General features: G+C 34.0%; 1 protein-coding gene and 1 long non-coding RNA gene across 2 annotated transcripts in view; both read right to left on the bottom strand.

The window, feature by feature from the left end:
* The window catches only part of si:dkey-237h12.3, a 312,347-nt gene extending 286,265 nt beyond the window's left edge, over positions 1–26,082 (bottom strand). Inside the window, exons 1-3 of the mRNA XM_087281840.1 lie at positions 26,034–26,082; positions 25,871–25,951; positions 9,160–9,263 (exon numbers count right to left, since the gene is read on the bottom strand). Coding sequence (XP_087137966.1) covers positions 9,160–9,230 — 71 coding nt within the window. The 5' untranslated portion in view covers positions 9,231–9,263; positions 25,871–25,951; positions 26,034–26,082. The remainder of the gene's footprint in view (positions 1–9,159; positions 9,264–25,870; positions 25,952–26,033) is intronic.
* On the bottom strand, positions 2,539–3,104 carry LOC147840862 (uncharacterized). The gene is made up of 2 exons (XR_015507820.1): positions 3,055–3,104; positions 2,539–2,613 (listed from the first exon to the last, which is right to left on the bottom strand). It is a non-coding gene; the product is annotated as an uncharacterized LOC147840862 (long non-coding RNA).
* Positions 26,083–26,098: the final 16 nt, after the last annotated feature.

The following is a 26,098-nucleotide window of genomic DNA, read 5'->3' as shown; positions in this document are numbered from 1 at the left end:
CTAAAACTTTAATTAATTCCTTTAAAGTTAAACAGTTTAGTTTTTTCCAATTTTCAATCCATTTAGAAGGTCACTGGGTCTGACAGGAGCACTTTTAGCTTAGCTTAATATTGTGTATGACTACCATGAGCTGTACCATGAGGACTGTATCCATACATCTCTGCAGTAACTCAAATAACTTATTAATAAAGTCATCTGGAATGGCAAAGAAAGTGTTCTTGCAGGACTCCCAGAGTTCATCAAGATTCTTTGGATTCATCTTCATTGCTTCCTCCTTCATCTTACTCCAGGCATGCTCAATAATAATCAAATCTGGTGACTGGGCTGGCCAATCCTGGAGAACCTTGACCTTCTTCGCTTTCAGGAACTTTGATGTGGAGGCTGAAGTATGAGAAGGAGGGCTATCCTGCTGAAGAATTTGCACTCTCCTGTTGTTTGTAATGTAATGGGCAGCACAAATGTCTTGATACATCAGGCTGTTAAGGTTGTTATGCACTCTATAGAGCTCTTGCACACACCCCACACTGAATGTAACCCCAAACCATGGTTTTTGCTTTACCAAACTCGACTGATTTCTATGAGAATCTTAGGTCCATGCGGGCTCCAATAAGTCTTCTGCAGTACTTGTGATGATTGGGATGCAGATTAACAGATGATTCATTGGAAAAATCTACCTTCAGCCACTTTTTCAATTGAACAACTAGAAGTCAAGTTATACTTTTGTTGCTTTTACAACTGGGATGGACGAAAATACTTTTGTCAGATAGTGTATTAGCATCTCACACAAAAGTTTAAATAATTTTTCTTGACTCTTGACTCCTTGAAGATTGACTCTTCTGTGGTTATATCATTTACAAAGACTGGCAGAAAATGAAAAGATAATTTGCTCTGGGCTGATAAAACTCTCATTACAGTGTAACATTCAAAGAACTTCTCTGCTGTACCATGGCTGCAGCAGGCGCAAAGATATTACACAGATTCTAACTGATGGTGCAAGTGTAGGGCTTGGTGTTAGGGACTATTTTCAGGTCATGTTTAACTTTTACGCCAGAATGACTGTAAAGTGTCATATTGGCCTAGAAAAAAGCAGCTTTTAATTTTCTGTTGGTCTTAGAACATGATAAGACCACAGAAGAGAGCAGCTTTAAATACTTCAGGTAAAGTATTGAAACTTTTTGGTCATTCTTTAACAAGATGTCTAATCCGTTTCGATAATCAATGTTAAGATAAATTAAAAGTGTTCCCATCAGACCTGGAGATTGGGTGAATAAATTCAAAAATTGGGGAGTTGTAAAATGTTCCTGTTTTCAAAATCATTGGACTGCTCTTTTAACCCAGGGGTGCCCAAACACGGTCCTGGATGGCCATTGTCCTGTAGATTTTAGTTCCAAACCCAATTGGATAAACCAGGCAGGTGTATTAAAAGAAGTTGGAGCTAAACTATGCACGACATCGGCCCTCCAGGCCTGAGTTTGGGCACCCCTGATTTAACCATTTAACTTGATGTCTTTGAAAAAATATTAAATTGTGTTCCTGACACCAAGCAAATTTTGAGTTTTTTTTAATGTTTTAATTCATTTTTTTCAAATAATAATGAGTGGTTACTGTACAATGCATGTTGTACAAGGCATTTTTATTAATAAAGGATCCAATATGCTGATCAAAAGTTACAATGAAAACATGTATGTTATAAAAAGATCCAATTTAAAAAAATAAGACAATAATTTTCATGATGGAAAGTAACAACACTGGATTGCAATCACAGCATCAAATCATTTATTTTTGCAACTTAAAAAATTATTTGGACAAACTTCAGAGGAAGTTTGAACAAGTGTTGGCTCAACAGAGACAATGAGTAAGTGGTAAGTGTTTCTACTGTAATTGTGTGCTGAATTTAACAACTTTTTGCAATACGCTGCTATTAACTACCTTAAACTTCCATAGGAAAGATAAAAAGAACTACACAAATGGCTACAATTTCTATGTAGCCTCTATGCTTGGCCCCTTAAAATAATAATAATAATAATAATAATAATAATAGAGTAACAAATAATAATAGGCTAATGATAATGTTACTTGAGCACAAATTCTTCATGTAAGAATCCTTTCTGATAGATGGAAAAAATTGAGTATGTTAACATGGACACCAATAATCCGATTTTAATATGATAAAGACAATACCCTGATTAAGAGTCTACCATGTAAACAGCAATTTTTGATTACTTTAATCTGACTAAATTCATAATCAAACTAAACAGAATTTTACTAAACAAAAATTTCATCAAATTCCATTAAAACAACACTCTTCCAGCAGTTCATACTTGCATCCAACATCTCGTTTGTCACGAGGGGCATGCATGAAATGTTCCAGAATGAAGGTGAAAGTGCCAAACTGCAGTTAAAGTCAACAAATTAAGAATGAAACACCTGAAATAACATGCAACTCCGGAGGAAATGTGGATATCATGCTGACGCAATGGCATTAATCGAATTATGTGCTATAACATGTTAAACAGGACCTAGAAATAAACACCTTAATCATATTATTGTTTTATTCAGATTAAATCATTTCATTAGTGATGTCCATGTACACGTAGTCATTGAGTAATGACACTGAAAATTAAACAAAAAACTGTTATTTTAAAGTGAAATATAATTTCACACTACAATTAATCATTAATACAAATCAATACATTAAAAAAAACATCCACAAACAACTTAATATATATAAATGCATTTCACTTTCTGTTGCCGGTGTGTTGACATTTTATCCTACCCATCAGATTATGCTACCAACACTGTATTGGAATAGTTCTGAGGTTAGGGTTAGGGATAAGGTAGGGCAATTTTAAAGCTTCATATCACACTACTCCACATTAGAATTTAAACTGGTAGCATAATCTGATGGTAGCATATTGCGTTATCAAAATGTGCTGCCCACTTTTTGAATGGGAGACAGGACAATCTGACAAGGTAGAACAAATGGACAGCAGGATTGCATATAGTTATGATCAGTCACATGACAGAGCTCAAAATAAAACTCTACATACATACCTAAGCAGAAATGAAGCAAAAGTGTATAGAGCACATCCTCCTGCCAGCATCTAATAAATAATAGATAACATTAATGGATAAAATTATCAAGGTACAGTATTGTGGAACTCACTAGACCACTCAGAAACATAGTCTTAACCAATAGCGTGAGTTTAGGACGCAATTATATGTTCTTCCGGCCAATGAAAGACAAGAGGAGTCAGGTGAGACCTTTTAGAAAACATTCAATTCAATTCAATTCAATTCAGCTTTATTTGTATAGCGCTTTTACAATGTAGATTGTGTCAAAGCAGCTTCACATAAATGGTCATAGTAATTGGAACAGTGTGGTTCAGGTTTTAGTGTTTAAGTTCAGTTCAGTCCAAACATCCTGCATTTTAACAGTGATTTTGGGTTTATTCTAACATTGAAAAGTTTCTTAGATTCCTAAAATTGAATATAAATATTTGTGGCTCAGTCATGCTGCCAGTGAAGTGTAAGGACCTTCGAGATAAGATAAAAGCAAAAGAAAATAGAAAGCACTGATGTGACTGTAAAAAAAAAACTCTTCAGTAATGATTTCTCTTCTGAAAAAATAAATAAACTCTGATCAATGCAGTAATCTGCAGCACATATCAGCTGTTGTGTGATTGAAATTCTTGTCAGACACACTAAGACTGTCTTCACTGAACCCCCCACAGCCTGAAAGGTTCACTGTAAAATGTGATATTGGACTATAAACCCAAAGGGGAAATAATGAATACCTCGCTGAAGAGAACCATTTTCATATTAGACACCCTTGGGGTTTCACCATCAACTATTATTAACTAAATCTTCTTTAACTAATTAAAGATACGAGGACGAGCTTTTCATGAGGAAATTAACAGGCACCAGAAGCACTGTTCGCACAGATGGCTTCTGACCATCCCATGCAGACCGCAGCACCGTCACCGCACACGATATTGCCATTTATTTCTGCCTCTGAGCTATAATGATCCGAACAGTGTTCATATCGCAGTGGGGTGCAGAAAAACACTGCTATTTTGGGTGAGTAAGGGAGGCTTTTTCTTAGAGATGGAGAAGCATTAAATTACACTGCAGAAGAGATGCCAGCTTGGCAAAATTCACAAGAGGACTGAGAGGATGCGGCCAGCGAGCCACAGATGCATATAATCCTGTTGATTTCTAGGCAGCACCTCACTCGCTACATGCTAATGTGATACGCAGCGCTGAGAGAGAGTCATGACGACAATGTTTTGCAGGTGACAATAGAGATTCATATTGGAATATTAGTCTGGCTAAGGGGAACAACAAAAAAATGTGAAGCAAAATACAAGGATAATATTATTCATTGCAAAACATCCTTTTCTTATTGCTCTGGGGTGCATTTCCCAAACAACGACATAACTCGCAGCTGAACTAACATAGTACAATGCGTCGTTTAGGAAAAGACTGATGTAGTGAGGAGTGTTTCCTAAAACCATAGTTTATGTCGCAAAAAATAAGACAAGAGCTTGTTTTTTTCTCAATTGATTTTTAAATTTGTTAGTTGGGTTTAGGGAAGTGGGTGGGCGGGTCAATCTGCTTTTTAAAACACTATTGGTTGGGTTTATGGAAGAGGGATCGTGGGTCAGTCAGTCAGTCAGTCATTCAGTCAGTCAGTCAGTCAGTCAGTCAAACAGTCGATAGACAGTGGCCTCTGGTGGATTTATGCGAAAACAGCAGGCATAAATGGCACTCGAGAGATCTCAAAAAGCGTACAAAGTGACCTCTGGTGGATTTGTGAAAAGAAACTAACAAAAAAAAAACATAGCTCCTAGGATGTATTTGGCAGTCTCCAGAAATGTATATAAAGCTACGTTTTCAGAATGAGCCTGGGTTGCATTATAAAGTTGAATGCATGCTTTACAGCTTTATTTTTAACAAATTTTTAACTTAATGCAAGAATAAAATAAAATTACTAAACATCAGCATCTCTGCTGTGTTGACATTTGTGCCATATTGCAATTTGAACGCAACTCTTCAAAAGTGGTGAGATTAAACTTGATTATTCATAGACAAACATTAATCGCATTATTATAGCATTAAAACATGCCATATGATGATTTTAAATCACAGTAGCAATACACACAGGCTTAGTTTTAACAATCTAAGTCAACCCAGACTTATTCTGATTATATACCTCTATATACATATACCTCCTAGGAGCGATGTTATTTTTGCAGTTTTTGTTTTCGGGAATCTACCAGAGGCCGCTGTGTACACTTTTTCAGATGTCAAATTTTTTATCGCAAGTGCCATTCACGCCTAGCGTTCTCACATAAATCCACCAGCAGCCGTTGTCGAATGACTAACTGACTGACTGACCAACCGACCGATAACCTCACCCTCCTCTTTCCCTAAATCCAACCAACAGTAGTTTAAAAAGCACCGATTGGCCCACCCACCCCCTTTCCTAAACACAACCACAGGGTTTAAAAAAGCAATCCAGACAAAAAAGCCACCTGATTTTTACCACATTTTCTGATTTTACCACATTCTCACTGTGTTATTTACTTGTTTTTTTTTTGTTTTTTTTTTTACTTTTGTTTTTGTCTTAGCTGGTTTTCTTCACAGGACTTGAACCCTGTCATCGCAGTCTACTCAGCTCTGCATCTCGAGTCCGCAAACTTACATGGCGAGCTATCTGACAAACTGGTAACATTGGGAAAGCTACAGAGGTAATCGGTCAGCTGGTATAAGCATTAAGCAAGAAAAGGAATGGCATCATACCGCCCCATCATACACTTCTGGTTACATAATTTGCGATGTCCAGAAGCACATATACAGTATGGCTACATTTTCAGAATGAGCCTATGTTGATCTAAATCCATGGTTTAAAGTGCAAGGTGCATGTGCGCTTAGGGAGTGTCTGAATCTGCTATTTGAAAGGCATAGAAACTGGTTGGTGAGCCCAGTGCATGTTCTAAAAAGGTTATCCTTATTCTCTCAATGATTTATGGGTGTATTTTGGGCATAACCTGCATTAACCCTTTCAGGCTCAAATAAAATTTTAGACACAGGCAAAGTCTATTGTTTTAACTGTAGCAAATCAGCAACGCCTGCCTGGAAAGGGTTAAAACCAATTCAAGTCACATCTACCACTCACTTTAAGAGTTAGATACTGATCTGCGTGTGCGCGAGATTAAAGTATGCAAGCAGATCAGCAACAGAATGAGCTGGATTCCACCAAAGCCCCCTGAATTGAAGAAGACATGGAAGAAGGTAGCGTTGTTTTTAATGGAAACAATAATAATCTTTTAATTTTCCATATTTAAATATGTCTGTGTGCTGTTGTGCATCCCTGTTTGTGTAATAAGCAATGTGTACATGCATAGTGAACTCAAATCACTAAACAGCTCATTAAAGGTGCTGTAAGTTTTTGACTCTTAAAAGATAAAACAATATAATATGTTTGCAGATATTTAAGAAACATGCCAATTGAACATTCCTGTTTATCTGAAAAACAATCCTGAAGTCAGGTATTCTGCTTTGAAAATTGTGAGTTAAATGTCAGAACGCCTGTCTGTGGTTTGGTTTTTTTTAACCCTTCCAATGCCAGTTTAGCCAATTTAATTTCAGAACCCCTGGTTGCCTTGATGGAAAACAGCATATTTCATTCATTCATTCATTCATTCATTCATTCATTCATTCATTCGTTCGTTCGTTCATTCATTCAGAAAGGCTGTTAAAATGAAATGTGAAATATAAATAATAGGGATGTAACGGTATCAAAATTTCACGGTACGGTAATACCTCGGTATGAATGTCACGGTACGGTATTTATTGAATCATTTACAGGAAAAAACAAAACTTATGAAAATACCCCAAAAAAGTGCCAAAAGTGTCAATGACATACAAATTAGTCATCTATCTGTAAGCTTTGAAACAGGAACTTCAATTTTAATAACAAAAAATTATTAAACCATGTAAAAAAATAAAGTTTCAATTTAGTATTGTTGAAAACTCATCACATTCAACATTTAATCACACTCAGCCCATCTACCCAGATGAGAGCTCTGCTAGTCGGACTTCTCATCAAGCATCTACCGCTGGATCTAATCTCACTATATTTATTAAACGGGATATTTCATTCATCTTGTTGTCTTTATCTAACGACATATTCCCTGACTTTGGTCATTGGAATCTATTCCTTGTTCTCAGGTAACGTGTTTTGGCTGAGCGCAAAGATAAGTTAATGATTAATGTAACCACGTACATTCTGTATATTGACTGATCGCTTGCCTTTATTTCCTATAATGTATAAACTTATTGTATGTTATACTTTTAAAATGGCCATTATCGATTCTTAAAACTGATACTCAGCAAAAGAGAGGCTGTGTTTCGTATTTTCACTGAAATTGAAAGGAGGCAGTTGTTATCGGCTCCGTTTTGTTATAAATATGCACACAGTGAAGATGACGCTCATCTTATGCAGCACGACGCCTCAACATGTCTGCTGTCTAAGTTGCTAATATTAAAATGAAAATAGGCAGTTCCTTAAATCATGTTTACATTTTATTGTTGAGAAAGTGAAACAACGAAGCCAGGGTGATGTGAATGAAGTTATAAAGTACACTGTTCCCTTTGAAGATTTACCCGTGTCCTCGGTATAGTCTGCTTTTCCATATCAAACTGAGAAGAAGAGACTGCAGCCTTGATCAAACTTGCGAAGTCTGAACTTACACGGAGAGAATGCAGCACTGAACTGTGCGTGTTAGGCTACTTAATATTCAGGAAAAGCCCCAATCAGAGAGGCGAACGTCTGCAGCCCCGCCTCCGTTTTCAGATGTCTCCGTTTTCCATCATCCACACTGAGACGGAGCAGCAGCGTTTCAGAATGAAAACAACCTCTCCTACGTTTTCGAAACGCTCCGTTTTCGGCGCTCGAGAACTCCGGCGTAGTGTGGACGGTTGGCGTAACCGTAGCAAAACTTATGCGTTTTCAAACTAAAACGCATTAGTGTAAACGGGGCCTTAGAGTTTTCCAGCTCTTTTCATCCCCACTTCTAGCAGCACACTCCATTTCCGCATTACTGGATCTGTAGCGACAACAGACCGCAAGGGATGATGGTCAAGCATGGGCTGATGGGAACAGTAGTTTTCGCTACCTCCCGTTCGCTTCATTCGCCTGAGCAAATTTTCTCAGAAGACCTATAGTTTTACCGAGTCATGCGACTTCGGTAATATCGAAAAAAAATTTATATTGCGGTATGACGGTATTTACAATACCGTTACATCCCTAATAAATAATTAAAATGCGACCTCCGGTGGACAGTAGCAGACTTCAAAATGAGATGCAGATTCAGAGTTCCACATGAGGTGGGTTATATATTAGCAAATAATATATGTATAAATTATGAGTGTAAACATTTGGTGAGCAGATTACATTGTACCTGCGTGTCCTAACACGCTACATGATCAGATTTGCAGTGATAAGCAATTTGGCTCTTTGCACCGTACGAAACACAACAGAAATTAAATTACAGCAATTCAGAAGAACAGAATACGCACTTACTCGCGAAATGGGGAGATTTCTAATCGAATAAATACACATTAACCCTCTTTAACATTATTATATGTACATGCTGAATAACTGATATGTGCTGGTTTTGAGTCACAGTTCTAATGTTCAGTTTCAATGGTTTATTTTATTTTGAAGATCTGAGGTAATCTGCTGCTGCTTTCAGTAGTATGGCAATAAATGTCACGTAAAATGGCATTTAGACTCCCATAATTAGCATTTAACACTGAATAAAGCACATGAGGTTTACCTGAGTTGATCATTGTCAGTTTTCTGTTGTTCAGCTGCAAGGATAAGAAGCCGTTTCTAATATATCAATAATTGTTTTGATCCAGGATTGCAATAGTTCCTAGTTCAACCACTGGTTGTCAAACTTACTGCACGTTTAAATACTGCATGTCACCCTTGACTTTAGACCAGCTTTAGGTTGGTCAATAGGAGAATCTATTTCGGTTAAGTCTAAAACACCCTAAAAGAACAAGAGGCACAGAATGTGAAAATGATGTGCAGGACTAAAACAAGTCAAAAACACTTGCAGCAGGTGTATGATAGAGCCCACTTACTGTACACCATCACAACTTTCCTCATCCAGAAACAGTGCATTACAGTGAAGGCAGCACCTGGTGTTCGTCATGGCACCAGCTTTGCATCACCAACGTTGTATGAGCTACACCAGAAAAAAACATGGTATTTAGTCCAGTGTCTGGCTTTTATTTGTCATATCAAACTGTTAGTATTAAATACTACTTTGCTATGTTTGATATTGGCTTGAGACATTCCTAATCCTAAACTAAAACAAATCCATAATGTGTATAATGAAGCACAAGACATGTCTTGAGCTTTAGGCCTTACTTAATGAAAGTTAACTAATGCATGTTACAGATATTTAAAAAACAGCTTATTTTCCCCCCAGATGCTTGAAAAGCTTAGTTTCCCTCCATTATGTCCCTATTAAAACATAAAATGATTTACCCCCTACATTTTCAAGGGCGACTGCGGTCCTAATCCAAATAAAAGGAAAATATCACAAGTCAGATCACAAATAAACCGTGAAACAAGTATCATTGCTTTAATTTGGCATTGTTATGCCGCTCATTACTCATTTTAAATGGCAAGTAGCTGCTAGGAGTAAGACAACAAGAGAGTGACAAGAATAACACAGCTTTTCAAAGCCCCCAGAGGATTATTTGCACGATATCTAACCTTAACCTCAGATACAACATATTACAGCCCTTACAACAGCGGCCTTATCTGTACGCCGCAGACAGAAGGTGGAAGAGAGTGAAGCAGCGGGGAATAAGTCAACCATTCAAGTGCGATCACAAACACTGCGGGCCCTTGTGTTTCCTTCTGTTTGAGATAGATTACACCTTAAAATATACAAACACCACTGCAGCAGATTACTTACAAATACAAATGATCCTGTTTGCCAGCAATATATAGTTCAAAGGATGCAATGAACGAAAGCAGCTATAACAGTCCAGGAGCCCTCTTTATTATTTACAGCATTATTTCATTTTTTTTAACTCTGTTGCATAGTAATGCAATCCTAATACAACCCTGAACCACTGATTAGGCCAATTATTTTATTAGACGCTCCACTGTGACTCTACAGCCCCATCAACTGGTCAAAGAAATGAATAGCCAGGATTAAGGAAAGATCACATCTCATCTGGCAAACCAAATTTATCGCCCATTAAAAAAAATAATAATAATAATAGAAATTACATCAATAACAATAATACGCAATAAAATGTAACACAACTTAATTTTCTTTTCTTCTGTAGATTAGAATAAGTCCTGTTTAATTTTTTATGAGCAAAAATAAATGATTATCAATATTTCATAATGATTTTATAATGATTTAGAGAAGAAATGCACTATTTCATTTAGCTTATATATTCCATATATTCCAAAAATCTTGTTAGGCTTAATTCTATATATTTTTTTATAATATTACAATTATAATATATAACAACCCCAAAATACTAACTAGTTGGGACTATATTCACCTTAAATCTTTATATTTTGCAACTGTTTGTCAAAAACACCCCTCCTACACTGTAAAACCCAAAAAGTTACGGTAACTCAAACAAAGGGAGAACATGCAAACTCCACACAGAAACGCCAACTGACCCAGCCAAGGCTCAAACCAGAAACCTTCTTGCTGTGAGGCGAATGTGCTACCCACTTCACCAACGTGCAGCCAAACAAACAAACCATTTTCAAGTTTAAAAACTAAACCTAATGAGTACTGTGAACTTAATCCATTTAAGTAAACAAAGCTACCTGAGCAGAGTAAACCCAAATAAATGAAAAGAACCAACTGAGTACTGTAATGTACTGAGGCAACTTAAACAGCTTGAGGATCACCCTGGTTACAAAATAACAAGATATTGAAAAAAATGCCCATGTTAATTTTATATTTACAGTTATTTACATTACATATACAATAAATACATTCCTCAAACCCAACATTCAACTTCATCAAATGAAATGAGTGTAGTTAACTCAAAACTTACTGAAAGTTAGTTCTATTCATTTAAAGAGTTTTGAACTCAGTGTTAATGGTAACGAGTTAGGTAAATATCTCATTAATTCAACTTAAATCAAGCAAGTTTACAGTACTCGTATAGATTAGTTTTTTTAACTCAAATGGTTTTTAGCAATCGGATTCCGCAAACGGTTTGAGTTGCCTGAAGTTGTTGGGTTTTACAGTACTCAAATTGCTTTGTGTACTCAAATGGATTAAGTTGCAGTACTCATTAGGGTTAGTTTTTGAACCTAAATGGTTTGTTGTAATCGGTTTTCTCAAATGGTTTGAATTACCTTCACTTATTAAATTTTACAGTGTATATGTCAAATATGTATTTACTGGTATATACAGTACACGTATGTATTATTCAATTGAGTCTAATTGACCTCTAGTTAAATAGGAGGGTTAAATATTAAACTTAGAGGTTAAATAAAAGTTTGTTTTCGGATGTTTTTAATAATTTAAAATTAAAACCAAATATGACATGATCACATTTATTTCAATAATTATTATAATAAATATGCTGATTAATTTTTTCTTAAATAAATGAAACTGAACATTATATTATTTCCCATATTTTAACATTTGAAGTAGAAAATTTACTTGCATTTTAAAAGGCTTTCTTTGTAGATGTAAATGACTTCAGTAAATTTTACACAAAAATAGGACATGTCATCTTTGGCCAAAGCTTAATTTTATCCTTATCCTTCTGTGAATCAGGCTTCAGTTTACCATTAAATTTGAATTTTAAATGTTCACAGTCAACCGTGAGATATGGAGGGGGGGGTTGAAGAAAACATAGCCTTGTATGACCTTCTATACAGTTGAACAAGCATTATCGAGACTCTCCCTCCTCAGGCTAGTAGGACATCAAACATTATTTCCTTCTCCACCTGAAAATAAGTGCTATCAGAAACATGCTTTAGGGAAAGTGCATGAATAGATTAATGCCGCTGTTCTGTTGACCCGACTTTCTGAGCTGAAAATTCCTAAAACAACATTAAATCTTTCTTTGCACTCGATGGCAGTGACTGGGGTGTTTAAAAAAAATATCAGGGTAAATTTTTATTTGATTTTGAGAAAATTAAAGGTCTGCATGCAAAACAACACAACACAGGCTCTCTTAAATATAAATTTAACCATTGATGGTTCTTGTGAAACCTTTAAATCCACAATTTTTTTTTTCAAATGCAAAAGAATTTTAATAATTGAAATGTACAAAAGGGCGGTTCATTCCGCTGTGGCGATCCCGGATTAATAAAGGGACTAAGCCGACAAGAAAATGAATAAATGAATGAATGTACAAAAAAAAAATTATGGTTCTATGAAGAACTGATCACCGCAAGGTTTCTTCCATGCCAGTAGTTCCCATCATTGGGTTCAGCAAAAAATTATGAAGAGTCAGTGGGGGGAATTTAAGGTATAACTATACAAATGAAACATATATAAGTTTGATGATAAAATTAATTATTGACTGTTAATTTTACCATTTTATTAATCATTAAAATGTATTTAATTATAGTTTAAAAAACTTTCAACAGTAAACAAATATCTTCCAACATTTTTGCCTTTCTATAAGCACCACCTACTGTCAGAAAATGGGTTTACATTTTTGTTCAGACTATCTGCAGTTTTTGTTCGGACCAGACAAATTTAGACAGAGTTTTTACACTCTACTGCAAATATTAAATGAAAATAAACATATTGTGCATTCCAAAAATATATATAAAGATGTATTTGAACATGTAGTATTTGTAAGCCTATGAACAAATATTTTTATTAGTTGAAAAAATTACTATCATTGCTAATGTCATTATTTTATTTATTTATTTATTTCGAGCAGTTTGGAAACGCTACTTTACACTATTCAGAGGTGTTTTACAGGTTTTTGTGTATTCAAATAGCTTCATGCATGTTCAATCTTAAAAAATAAACGTTGCCTATTGCCATTGATGAATCCATGAAGAGCATTTATCCCTTTTTGTTATTTTTTTTAAATATTCTTTTTAGTGGAAAATTAGATATTAAATGAGGGCTGCACAATATATCGTTTCAGCATCGATATTTCAATGTGCATATCCACAATAGTCACATAGCAGGCAATAGGATTATAGCTGACCACAAGAAACACATGAAAGTAGTGTCTTTAGACTGTGTGAAACCCACGTGAACATGGGGAAAACATGCAAACTCCACACAGAAATGCCACCTGACCTGGCTGTGGCTCGAACCAGCGACCTTCTTGCTGTCAGGCAACAGCAGTACTCACTGGGCCACCGCCCGTTAAATAATTTTTATTGAATTATTTATATCAGTAAAGATTTTTGCAGTGTTATTTTCCATTTGATTATTCAAATTCTGTACCTGAATACTATTTGACTACCCCCGAAAACACAACACAGTTTATTTCACTTTTCTCTTAGCTTATCTATTATGGATGTATTTGCTTGTAATTTATGACATTTAATGCATGATTCACTTCCCTACAGATCCATGCCAATCATTCTAAATTAATACATTCTTTCCAAATAGCAAGGAGTTTTCAAGTCATCCGGTGATATTGTATATATAGCAATATTTATTGCAGAAAAAAAATTAACTTTAGGTTACAAGTCATGCTATTTAATACTGGCTTATTGCCTGCCTGTTATTAAGATTTAAACTGTTTATTAGCTATAAAGTATGATCTTATTTTACACCCTTAATCAGCCAAATATTAAACCCAACTTCTACCTTACTAACAATTAACAGTTAATAAAAATTAGTTAATTAGTACAACTGCAAACTACTAGTTTATTGATCTAATAGTCTTAGTTAATGGTTTGTTATTAGCATGAATCGTGACTTAAAGTGTTAACAAGTGTTCTTCACTGCATGAATTTTGTTTTTTATGTTGGAAATGTTGCTAAAAGTATTTTAAAGTATTTTTTGCAGTTTGAAATAATACATTGTATAAAAAAAGAAAACTGGAAAAGTACTAGCAGCTGATTACTGTTTATTATTTTTTTTTACCATAGTTTATGCACTGTAAAACATAAAAAGTTCAATTAACAATTTAAAACAACTGGCTGCAAATAAATAAGGTTATTCAATTTCAGTGTTTGAAGTTGTGCCAAATATTTTTTAAGTTTAATTAACTTAAAATTTTAAAGCAACTGGCTGCAAAGAAAATTAGAGTTTGCAAGTGCCAAATATTTTTTTTAAGTTGACTGAAAAGGCTGGTTTAAGTCAAACATACTTTATAGAATAAGACGATTCAACTCAATTTAAAAAAAATAATGTCACAACTTGAACCGCTGAAGTTTTAAAACTCTAAATTTCTTTGCAGCCGGTTGCTTTACAATTTTAACTTAACTTTTTATGTTTGACAGTAAAGGAAGTAAACACCTAATTGAAGAAATCAAAATTGTACGTCTTCACAACAGATTTTATTATTTTCATTGAACAAACTGTTCTAAATATATAGTTTTCATGAGTAAACTCAACACTGAGCTCAAAATATGTTCACCTAATTTAGATTTTTAAACTGAGTTAACAGTTTGTAAGTTGGATTTTTTACTGTGAACAACTAACCCAGACAATACCACATTTCAAGTAAATACATGTTTGTTAAACTTCCTAAAAGTTACTTAAAGTTCTTGGAGTAGATATTAGGGTCTCAGTAATTCAAAAAGACAGAAAACACATTCGAATCACAAAATACTGTATGGACAACCGGTATATATCGCCACTGGCTTGCTTGGTTTGGAACTTGCATTGATGGATTTGCTCTTCAGTGTTTGGACTTTCAGCTGTGAAAATTAAACCACACTGAACTGAACTGAACTAAACTTTAACTCTAAAAACAGGACTGACACAGTTTCAGTTTACTAGAGCTTCTATGTGAAGCCGCTTTGACAAAATCTACATTGTAAAAGCACTATAAATGAAGCTGTATTAAATATATTTTATACATTCTATAAAATGTATACATATTTACATGCTGTATAATTAACACATATTTCTAAAAGTGTAAGGTGTATAAAGCGTTGCTTTAAGAAAAAAAACTTTATTAACTTTTAACTTTTTATTAACTTCATTTTAACTTTACTAAAATAAACTAAAAAAAGAGGAATATGACTCAACTGTTGCTTTCAGACAGAAAACTTTCTTCAAAAAAAGAAGCTAAAACTGTATTCACTCTCAGAGATGTTCACTCAGTGTGAGATTTATGTTGTGTGATGTCGTATGAATTCAATCAGCTCATCTCCATCCTCTATACTAGGACTTGAAAGTCTCCCTTATTCTTTCTTTTTTTTTCCTGCTTATGCAGCAGAGATGGATGCATGCTAGTAAACTCACAGCCATAATTCTGGCAGCTCAACTTTTGCCAGAGGCATTCATTCTACATTAATGGTAGTTGCAGGGAGTTGAGCTGGAATGAACCCAGATATACTGCTATAAAATGGATCTGCTCTGGGGTTGCCTTCCTGTTCAAAACAGAAATCACAGTCCCTGACTGGACAGCAGACATGGACAAGACTATATATGTGATATCATGGTGCAAAAGCTTCATTGACTGACTTTTAAGTCCTCTAAGAGACATGAAATGCCCCAGAAGGTTAGATGCTTTTGACTGGGCGAATGTGAAAACTGCAACTGTCTGCTCATACTGACCGCCGGTGGGAAAACACAAGCATCGTTTCTTTGGAATATATCGTTGTTTTGTTCGTCTTTTCACAGGTTTGTCAATGCTTCTATTTTTTTCTCCAGCACATATCGGATTTAAAGCTTTCTTTCTCATGCTTTTTCTTTTTAATATCTTTTTCATAGTCTCTTAACATTGCTGATGTTATCCACATCTCCCAATGGAGAAGCTGGTTCAGAAATACGGCATGATCTGAATAAAAATGAATTCCAATTTTATCTCTCACATTTCTCAAGAAACTAAATTTGAGGATATCGGATGATTCGCAGAAGGGATTGGAATCTAATCCTTTGAAGTTATAAAGGTATTGCAATATATGAGTCAAAGATGACTTTTGGTGTCAACATCAAATAGAATTTCAATTCGATATGCAAAAATGTCTTAGAAACTAAATTTGATACAAAAAAGCTAATTAAATGCAAGTCAAGAGTCTATTGTTTCAAATATGGCTTGACACGTTTCAGCATAATATACTGTATGTTTGTTTCAACAAACAACCTATTCTGTCTTGTACTTTCTACTTAAAATAATAATAAATTATCTTATTAAAATGTTCTATTTTAAACAATTAACCTTTGTGTGTTTTGGGGGTGTTTACATCCACTCTAAGGTGATTTTAAGCCTTAATTTGGCCACAACTTTCTCTTTATTTAAGCAAATGAAATGATTTTTGGTGACAACTCTTATTTTGACGCATATTTTTTGAGGAAACTTAACAATAAACTCTGGGAAAATTTACTCTTTCATTATGTCCGTGGCTGTTTTTGCCCCATTGACTTCCATTATACATTTTTTGATAGCAAATGATACCATATAATCAGCCGATTTGAATGTTTTCACTTGATTGAATGGCCGTTATTAGTGGTTATCAGCTGATAGATATGGGCCAGAACTGGTAGGCTCAGAAGGCTGCTATCATCCATCCACATGGTTAATCAGCTTTAGGTCACATGCGGCTGTAGCCAAAAGTTAACGAGAATTATAGGGCTGCTCGACTATGGGAAAAATCCTAATCACAATTATTTTGGTCATAATTGTAATCACGATTATTCAAAATGATTCCATGCAAATGTCAACCTTGCCATGAAAAAAATTACGTTTTCCCTCATAAATGTGAAAATATTAAATAAAATAAAACCAATCATCTGTGTTTTATAGAGAATCAACTCTTTTTCTTTTGATTAGCATTGTTTCTTTTGGGTTGTGCAGTTTAATTCACAAGTAAAAAAAGTATGTTGTATACTGCAAACTCAGATACTCTTTTTGTCACATATTATAACGCATGTTTATTTTCCTCATTTAAAGTACAAAACATGTTTACAGATTGATATTTTTCTGGTCCCTTAACTCTTTGGTCAGTTGTTCTGAAAAATATAAGCAAAGGTTTCAATATAATGTTAACATATACTTTCTATGCGAATTTATGTTTTATGTTTTTACTGTAAATGTCACATCCAGAACAGTGGAATTGCTCTATACAATTGAAGTCAAAATTATTAGCCCTTCTGTGATTTATTTTATTTAATATATATAAATATTTCCCAAATGATGTTTAACAGAGCAAGGAATTTTTTCACAGTATTCCTATAATATTTTTTTCTTATTTGTTTTATTTGACAAGAGTAAAAGCAGGTGTAAATATCCTATTTTAAGATCAATATTATTAGATCACTACTATTATTAGCAATATATTTTTTATTGTCTTCAAAAGAAACTACTGTTATACAATTACTTGCCTAATTACTCTAATTAAGCCTTTGAGTTGTACTTTAAGCTGAATACAAGTGTCATGAAAAATATGTAGTAAAATATTATTTACTGTCCTCATGGCAAAGATAAAATAAATCAGCTATTAGAAATGAGTTATTAAATCTATTATGTTTAGAAATGGGTTGAAAAAAAATCTTTTTTCCGTTAAACAGAAATTGGGGGAAAAATATAAAGGGCTGCTAATAATTCGGGAGGACTTCAACTGTGTATATAAAGTTATTTTCCCCCCTGTAAATAAGGAAAGGGAAATAAATACAATAGAACAAAAACTTTCACTGTAAGAATTTTTTTTATTATAGCTACAAAAGTCCTTCAGTCAAGAGCAGTGAGTGATTTTGTCCTTTTGCTGTTTGATTAATAATATTAAAAATGCACTGTCACTTGAAGAGAAGTATTCTCTTCTCTTTAATGGTTCTGATTCTGATTAATGGTTTTATTTTCAATTTCAAGTCAACTCGTTTGTTTATTACATAAAGTAGGGTTAATATAAATAATCACTAAACACTGCATTTTGACAAATTTGCATGTATTTGACAGTTAAAGCACTCACATTATGATGACGCTAGAGGTGTGTGCTCTGCTCATCTCTGAGGCTGAGCAAGCATATAACAGCATGCGATCACTTTCGTACTTTTAAAAACATGAATGATTCGAATGTGCATGAAAGAATGATGTGCATCCCATGCTGGAAAAATTACATTACAGTACTCTTGGTTATTTTCACGTAAAACTGCTTTGCAGAGCAACAAATGTGTACAACTGGAAAGAGGTATATGATGCAACAATTGTATTATCTCGATTAATGTTTTTTCATAATTGTTAAGACAAAAATCCAAATTGAATTTCGATTAATTGCACAGCCCATTGTTATTTATTACATTTCAATTAATGGTATTTTATTAACGACTATCCCTACACCAACCCTAAAAAAACATCCCAGTAATGTAAAAACAGATCTAGATCTGAAGCCTTCTCTATTAGTATAGATGATTAACCGTGTGGATGGCTGATAACAGCCTTCTGAGCCTACCAGTAGGTGAATGAAGCCCCTACTGGCCCATATCTATCAGCTTATACCACTGATAATGCACATTCAATCGAGTGATAACATTTGAAGTGGGTGATATACAGGAATCATGACATTTTGATTGTTAGTGGTTTTACCTTTTGGGAAGAGATACAATTTGTAATATGTACTGTTGATCATCAGGTACAGTTTAAATAACTTTTATATGTACTGTTACTGTAGTTATGTGCATTATAGCATGCTTGTTTGACCTTTGTGCACTAACCTTGATATATCTGAGAAAATCAAACTAAGCAGTTCTAAACATAAACATGGTGTATTTATGTACAAAAACTATAATTTGCTGTTATACTCCACACAACTCCATACGAGTTCCAGGATCTTTTTTTGCACAGGCCTATCTAAAAGTTGAATGGTGTCAACTGATGATGAACAATTAAAATACAAATTTGACCTCTTACCAAAAAGGAAAAAAACTAACAATCAAAAATGCATATTTTTGCTATTAAAAAATGTGGTTATAATAGAAGTCAATGGGGCAAAAACAGCCACAAACCTAACAAAAGGGTACATTTCAACAATACACAAGGGTTAAAAAATATCTTAAGATGGAAAAACCTAAGTATAGTGGTATAAATGAAGATTTAAACTGCAGTGTTGGGGTTGCACAGTGATGGTTTAATAGAGTCGCAAATATAATCAAATAATTATTGTTATAAATATGCCTAACAAGACTTTTTTGATATTTAAACTATCAATGAATCATGCTAAAGGAAGCACATTATATGATCATATATCATTTTATGTATACGTGGAACAGGAAAAATGCAAATTAACAGGGAAAAGATGAATAAATCTGTATTACACCTTTGTTTTGATGCTTGAAAATCCATTTAAGCCTTTGACCCATATGGAAATATATTATTTATAAATGTATATATTCACGTGCTTTCAGGATCCTCTACTTGATGCAAATTCTTTCCTTTTTTCCTTGTTGAACCAAAGACTTGTAATGTGATTTCCATGTAATACCCAAGTAACATAATCTAATTTCAACTACTGTACAGTCCCCTGTGAAATGTACAGGATTTGCTTAATTTAATGCTGACAGCCATGGTGAATGTTGCATAAAGACACTATATATGATGACAGAAGGGCTTTAGATGAACGCTTTTTACCCTGTGAAGCATATTCAATATCACATTATGCTAAATGCTTGTTGTTAAACGTCCTACAATTAGTCATGTTTTGTGTCAGTTCCTGTTCAAGACATTGCTTTTAATAGTTTGGGTCGAAAAAAAGATTTCCGGCTCTTTAAAATATGCCAAAATATTCTGAATGCAATGTTTCTATATCTTCCTCGGAGCAATTTGAATATAATTTACATAACATTTATGTGTAAAAATATAAACAGCGCCTCTGCAAAATGCAAGTCTGTATTTGAATCTGAAGTTTATAATTGTATAAAAGATGAAAAAATATCATAATCACACATAGATTTTCAGCAATCATTTTTGTTTATCCTTTTTAAATGAAAGTATGTCAAAATCTGTTATGATTTATTTACATAAATGAACACTGAGCTTCTTCTATTAGATGACATTTTGTAAGCAGTGTTTAAAATCTCACTTTTAAGCCTTTATTTAATTGCTTACTGGCCTAAAAATAGACAGAAAATACCTGCATAAAATGTGATAATTAACACTGTTGCTGGCATTTAAATCCCTTTTTCTTTAAAAATCCTTTTATAGGCCCAGATAGAGACTAATATAGACGCATCCCCCCTTGTGAGGGCAGTCCACTTCCCAATGCTTTGTTCATCAACATTTGAGATCCTCTGATTGCACATCAGTCATTGCTGGATGTTTATTCCAATGCCAAATATTGAAATCTGAATGCCGTTTTCTCCATTCATGAGGTGATGGTGGTGTTAGTGAGCTCCACCTCACCTGGAGTTTACTCAGAATCCCATCTTTTAAACCAATTTAAAAAGGACTTCATGAAATTCAAATGCATTTCCAAAGTCTGGCATGGTAATAAACACATTCAGCCATCTGTTTGACTTTTTGTGTGAAAACATACGGAAGCACGCATATAGCATATAATAAAAAATTTCAGAGCAAGTCAGTGAATTTTAGAGCCACCTTCGCCTTAATTAGTAAATAGTTACATGTGTAATACTTTTGGCTTTTATTCAAAATTCGTATATAAGCCCTTAATTTAATTGAGCCTTATAAGAAGGAATACTGATGGTCAACTAAATCAGTTTCAACTAAAAAAGCACATAGAAACTGTAGTAACATTTTATTTCAAAAACATATTTATAATTTGGTAACATCTTATAGCTTAAATCAACTAACAACGAACAATGTTTTTAAATCATTTATCAATCTTTGTTCAAATGAAATCATTCATGTTATTTTAAAGAATACTTTCTATAATTTAATATAATTTAAATCATTCATCATTCATTTTCTTTTCGGCTTAGTCCCTTTATTAATCTGGGGCTGCCACAACGGAATGAACCGGCGATTGTGCTGCCTATATAATATAATTGCAAGACCCCTGTGTTTTTGTCATGGGACCTTCTCCATGTGCTCCTTTGTTCTGTTTTTCCCCCATCTCATTAAGTTCATAAGTTTCACCTGTGTTCCTCCCGTGTGTTATCAGTTTTATCAAGTCATGTGTATTTATAGTCCTGTGTGTTGTTCAGTCATTGTCCGTTAATCTTGATTATGCATTGCCGTCACCCCTGGTCGTTCCTGAGTCGCCTGTGTTTCCTATGTTCTTCCATGTAAGTGGTTATCAATAAATCTACGCATTTTGATAACTCCTGCGATCCTTTGCCTTTCTGAGAGAGCCCAGGTGTGACTAATATAATATAATATAATATAATATAATATAATATAATATATTCATTCATTTTCCTTGGGCTTAGTCTCTAGTATAGAGGTTGCCACAGTGGAATGAACCGCCAACTATTCTAACATATGTTTTATATATAATATAATACAATATAATATAATCATTCATTCATTATCCTCTTAGTCTCTATTTCAAAGGTCATCACAGTGTAATGAACCACCAACAATTCCAGCATATGATTTATATAATATTACATAATATAATATGAACTGGGTAGGCTAAATTGTTCATAGTGTATGAGTGGGAATGAGTGTGTATGGGTGTTTCCAAGAGATGGGTTGCAGCTGGAAGGGCATCTGCTGCATAAAAACATGTGCTGGATAAGTTGGCAGTTCATTCCGCTGTGGCAACCCCAGATTAATAAAGGGACTAAGCCGAAAAGAAAATGAATAAATGAATGAATAATATAATAACTTATTCATTCATTTTTCTAAGGTTAGACTCTATTTTAGAGGTCGCCACAGCATATGCTTTATACAGTATATAATATAATAACGTAACATTATATAATTAACAATGAACAATGTTTTTATATCATTTATTAATCTTTGTATGTTAATTTAAAGAATGTTAATTCAAAGATAATTTTCTATAATATAATATAATATAATATAATATAATATAATATAATATAATATAATATAATATAATATAATATAATATAATATAATATAATATAATTTGGGTGTTTTACTAATGAATTCCTTTGTTTTTACTAAAATGTATAAGACATAAAAATGAAAAATTTTAAAAATCATTTATTTTTTGTGAAAGCAATATGTTCAACATGACAATTATTTACTAAAACAAAGAAAAAATTAAGCTATTTTTAAATTAAATTAAGATGCATTTTTAATTCAATGCAGCCATTTAACTAAAACGAGATATACAGTATAATCTTTGCATATTTTTCACATCATAAGCAGGGCTCTGAACAAAACCAAACAGCATATAGTGAATAAATAATAATATAGGAATAAAAAAAAATGCTTTTCCACAATCATCTTTAGGCTGTGTTGTTCAAATCAGTGGCTGTGTTTTTCTTTATGCTCCAATCAGTGTGTGTCGGAATGCATTGAAAGGAATTGAGATCCTTTCTGCGTAGTGCATGTTGCCAAGTGTCCTCTCATTCTGTCAAGAACATTTCCTTTCAAAACGTACATTTTCTTTTGACTGAGCGTCCAAACTCCAAATATATTACCTGTTAACCTTGTTTTATGACACTCTAGAAGATTGCTTACATTATTACAAGAGATGTCTATATACTTGCTTGTCTAGTATACTGGTAACCCCACACAAACATTATATTATTACAATAGAGAAATTGATGTTTGGCTCTGTTAACATTTGAGTAGAATCTGCCTATGCCAGTGTAAGTTAGCAGTATTAGAATCGTCTGTGCTCTGTGTGTTTAATAAGTCTCCGTGTTGGCCTTTCTGAGGTGCTGTCCTCCTCTAAGCTCCTTTAGACTCTTTCACAAGACATTATTGCATGAGGGCGAACCCATGAATAAAATATGGTATAAAACTGTATATTCCTTTTATGAATAATGGAACAGCAAATTCAATATCATTGCTTTTTTTTGCCCGGTTAAAGCAGCGCTTTGTCAAGACCTGTATTGTATGTACTACAGCTGTCATGTTTAAGCGTATAAGAGGGCAGGCCACTTAATTGTGCCCCTTTTTATCCTATTTTTGGTTTCTGTGCTGAAGTTCCTGTAGGACTTAGTATGAGATATAATGCTCTTTATTTAACCAGGTGACAAAATCCCATGTGATGAACACTGTGGGACTCATTCCATAAGAAGAGCTTTTACTACTAGTCTTTAAATGCTGTGTATAGCAGCTATGCTAGTCAGTATTGTAGCTAGTGTTTTTCAGTGACTTTGGATCAGGAAGTATTTACATTTTAAATAGCTAAAGAGCTCAAATTTTAGGTTTTTTACAAAATGTAAAATAAGATGTCTGTGCCTCCAGAATGTAACTATGAAGTTTCAGGCCAAAATACACAACAGATAATTTATTATACCCTCTTGAAAATTGTAATTTTTGTAGTAACATGTATAAGCATATCAACAAAACAGGACGTGCGCAAAGCAACTGGGATTAGAAAATCTGTTGAGCTCGCTGTGATTATTAATCATCATCAAATTTGATCAAGAATGGGTTTTGCAAGTTTAAAACGTTTTGAAGGCAGAATAATAGTGACTTTACCAATTTCTTTATCACCACAGCCGTATGTCATTACAATTATAAAAGAAGATGTTTTAATCCTGGTTTGTGGACGTGAAATCATGTTTTTGTTCAACAACATAACGGATATCCATACAGTAGTGTATTAACGTGTATTCTGTCACATTTGCCATGCAAAAACCATGCAAAGTTAAACGCATTTGTGTGTGTGTGTGTGTGTGTGCATGCGTGTCATGTGTAAACTTTGTAAGGACACTGCGTGTGACTCATTGTTGCAATTTCGCAACAAATACATCAAATAATCATTGGGAGCAGAAAATTCCAAAATTCTAAAAGGTATAATAAATAATCTGATGGGTGTTTTGAGCTGAAACTTTACACAAAAGACTTATCTTTAATCTTAAAAAGGGGTAAAATGTATGGCCTTTAAATAAAAATAGGTAGGCTCTCCTCAAAAACTTTTGGTTTTTGCTTTAGAAAAGAACAAACAGAGTTTATCCTTAGACATGATTAAAGAGACCCACAGTCTACATCAAGATAAATGAGCCACACAAATGTGTTATATTTATTTAACACAATGTGCTGTTTTAGTTTTGCATCTACTTGCGGCAAAAGTGAAAAGATGCTCATCAAATGGGTAAATATGCTACTGTATAGAGATCCATTATAGTGCAAAATAAACTTGATTTAACATCCACAAACCAGGGCTCCTGTCGTGTGATTGAAGCATCCTCATTTATAGTTGTGTAAACTTTTCAGCTATGGTTTTTATAAATTACTTGGCTCAAAAAGTATAGTTCAAAATGCTATTAAAATACTAAGTGTACCATTTACTGCTTCTTGAGGTGCAGATGGATCACAGAGAGTTAGAACAAATCTTTTAATCCCCGTTTCTTTGCAAATACTCACTTATGGACATAATCATACATGTTAATACAATATGATAATATGTGCCAGTATCGAGGGAGGGAAAATCCACACTGCTAAAGGCTGATTTATACTTCTGTGTTGAGTGATCGGCATGACCCACGGCCAAGCCTTGCACATAGTTGTGCATTTATACTTTTTTATATACTCCTACCAAGCCAACCAATTCCAGAGGTTGCACTACACATCATTGCAACGTGTAGTTATGTTTTTTGAAAGGTTCACGAAAGCGTCAGCATTGGCGTCACGCGTCAGCCACAGCGAGGGCTATGCAACCGCACAAAGGTACGCTAGACTATACTTATGTGCTTGACACAGAAGTATAAATCAGCCTTAAGTCACAATAAAGGTTCTTTATGTATCATTGGCACTATAGATGGTTCTGTGAAGACACTTTAGCATCCACAGAACATTTTCATTGTGTGTGTGTGTGTGTGTGTGTGTGTGTGTGTGTGTGTGTGTGTGTGTGTGTAAGAAGTATAAATAAGAAGTATATATAACAAGTATAAAACGTCATTTAATAAACTATCATTAAATAAACAGTTTTCAGTTGTTTCAATCTTTTTCATGAAAAAAATACCCCTCCAATTCTACCTTTACTGTATAAATGAAAAACACTTTCTAATTTATTGTCTTTTTGGCAAAACAGAAATGTTAACACTGTTTTACACTTTTATAATGTGTGTTTACATTAATTATTACTAGTGATGCTAATGTTTTCATACTGGGCTGCTGGTTGCTGATTCCTCCACAGGCTCCACTCCTTGGAGGAGCCTTAGAGATCCATTACAAAAACTGCTTACAAGTGATTTTCAAGTTGAAACTGTCTAGAACATGTAAAAGTAATACGTATTTAGGTATTGACATTAGATAATTCCGGTGTTCAGATAAGAGGGCAACAGTATGTTTGGCTTTTGGCGTGCTTTTCTTTTAATTTATTATTATTATTTACCTAGTAGCCCTGACCGGAGTACAAATCTGTCATATGGTGTGTAGAATTGTTTGATTTTATTTTTCTATTCGATTTATTTAGCCTAATGTGTTGTTGTTTGTTTCCGAGCTAGTTTCAATGTTAACTAATCTGTATGTTCGAATTACGAGTAAAATAATAGTTTTTGCTTTGATATTTTAACATTACAATTACAGTTTGTTTAAACCCCTCCCGCTAAAATAAACAGACTAAATAAAGATCTTTCCAGGTAATATTTACCTTAATTTTACATTCTTGGTCTTTTTGGCTTGGTCCTGGCTTTTTTACCTTCAATCTTGTTCTTCTTCACACAACTGCTATCTAGTGGAAAATCAGAAAATGTTTAAATGGTTTAGTTTTGATATACCTAAACACCAAAGACATACGAATCTCGAAACATTACCTCGTTTTGCTTGACGATTTTTACCTGTGCGGTTCCTTTAAATAACGTCATTATCACGTGACAAA

Source organism: Danio rerio, chromosome 14 (assembly GCF_052040795.2).
Source record: "Danio rerio strain M-AB ecotype USA chromosome 14, GRCz13ab, whole genome shotgun sequence".
In the NCBI taxonomy this organism is placed as follows: Eukaryota; Metazoa; Chordata; class Actinopteri; order Cypriniformes; family Danionidae; genus Danio; species Danio rerio.
This window is presented reverse-complemented; position numbering and strand designations above follow the sequence as displayed.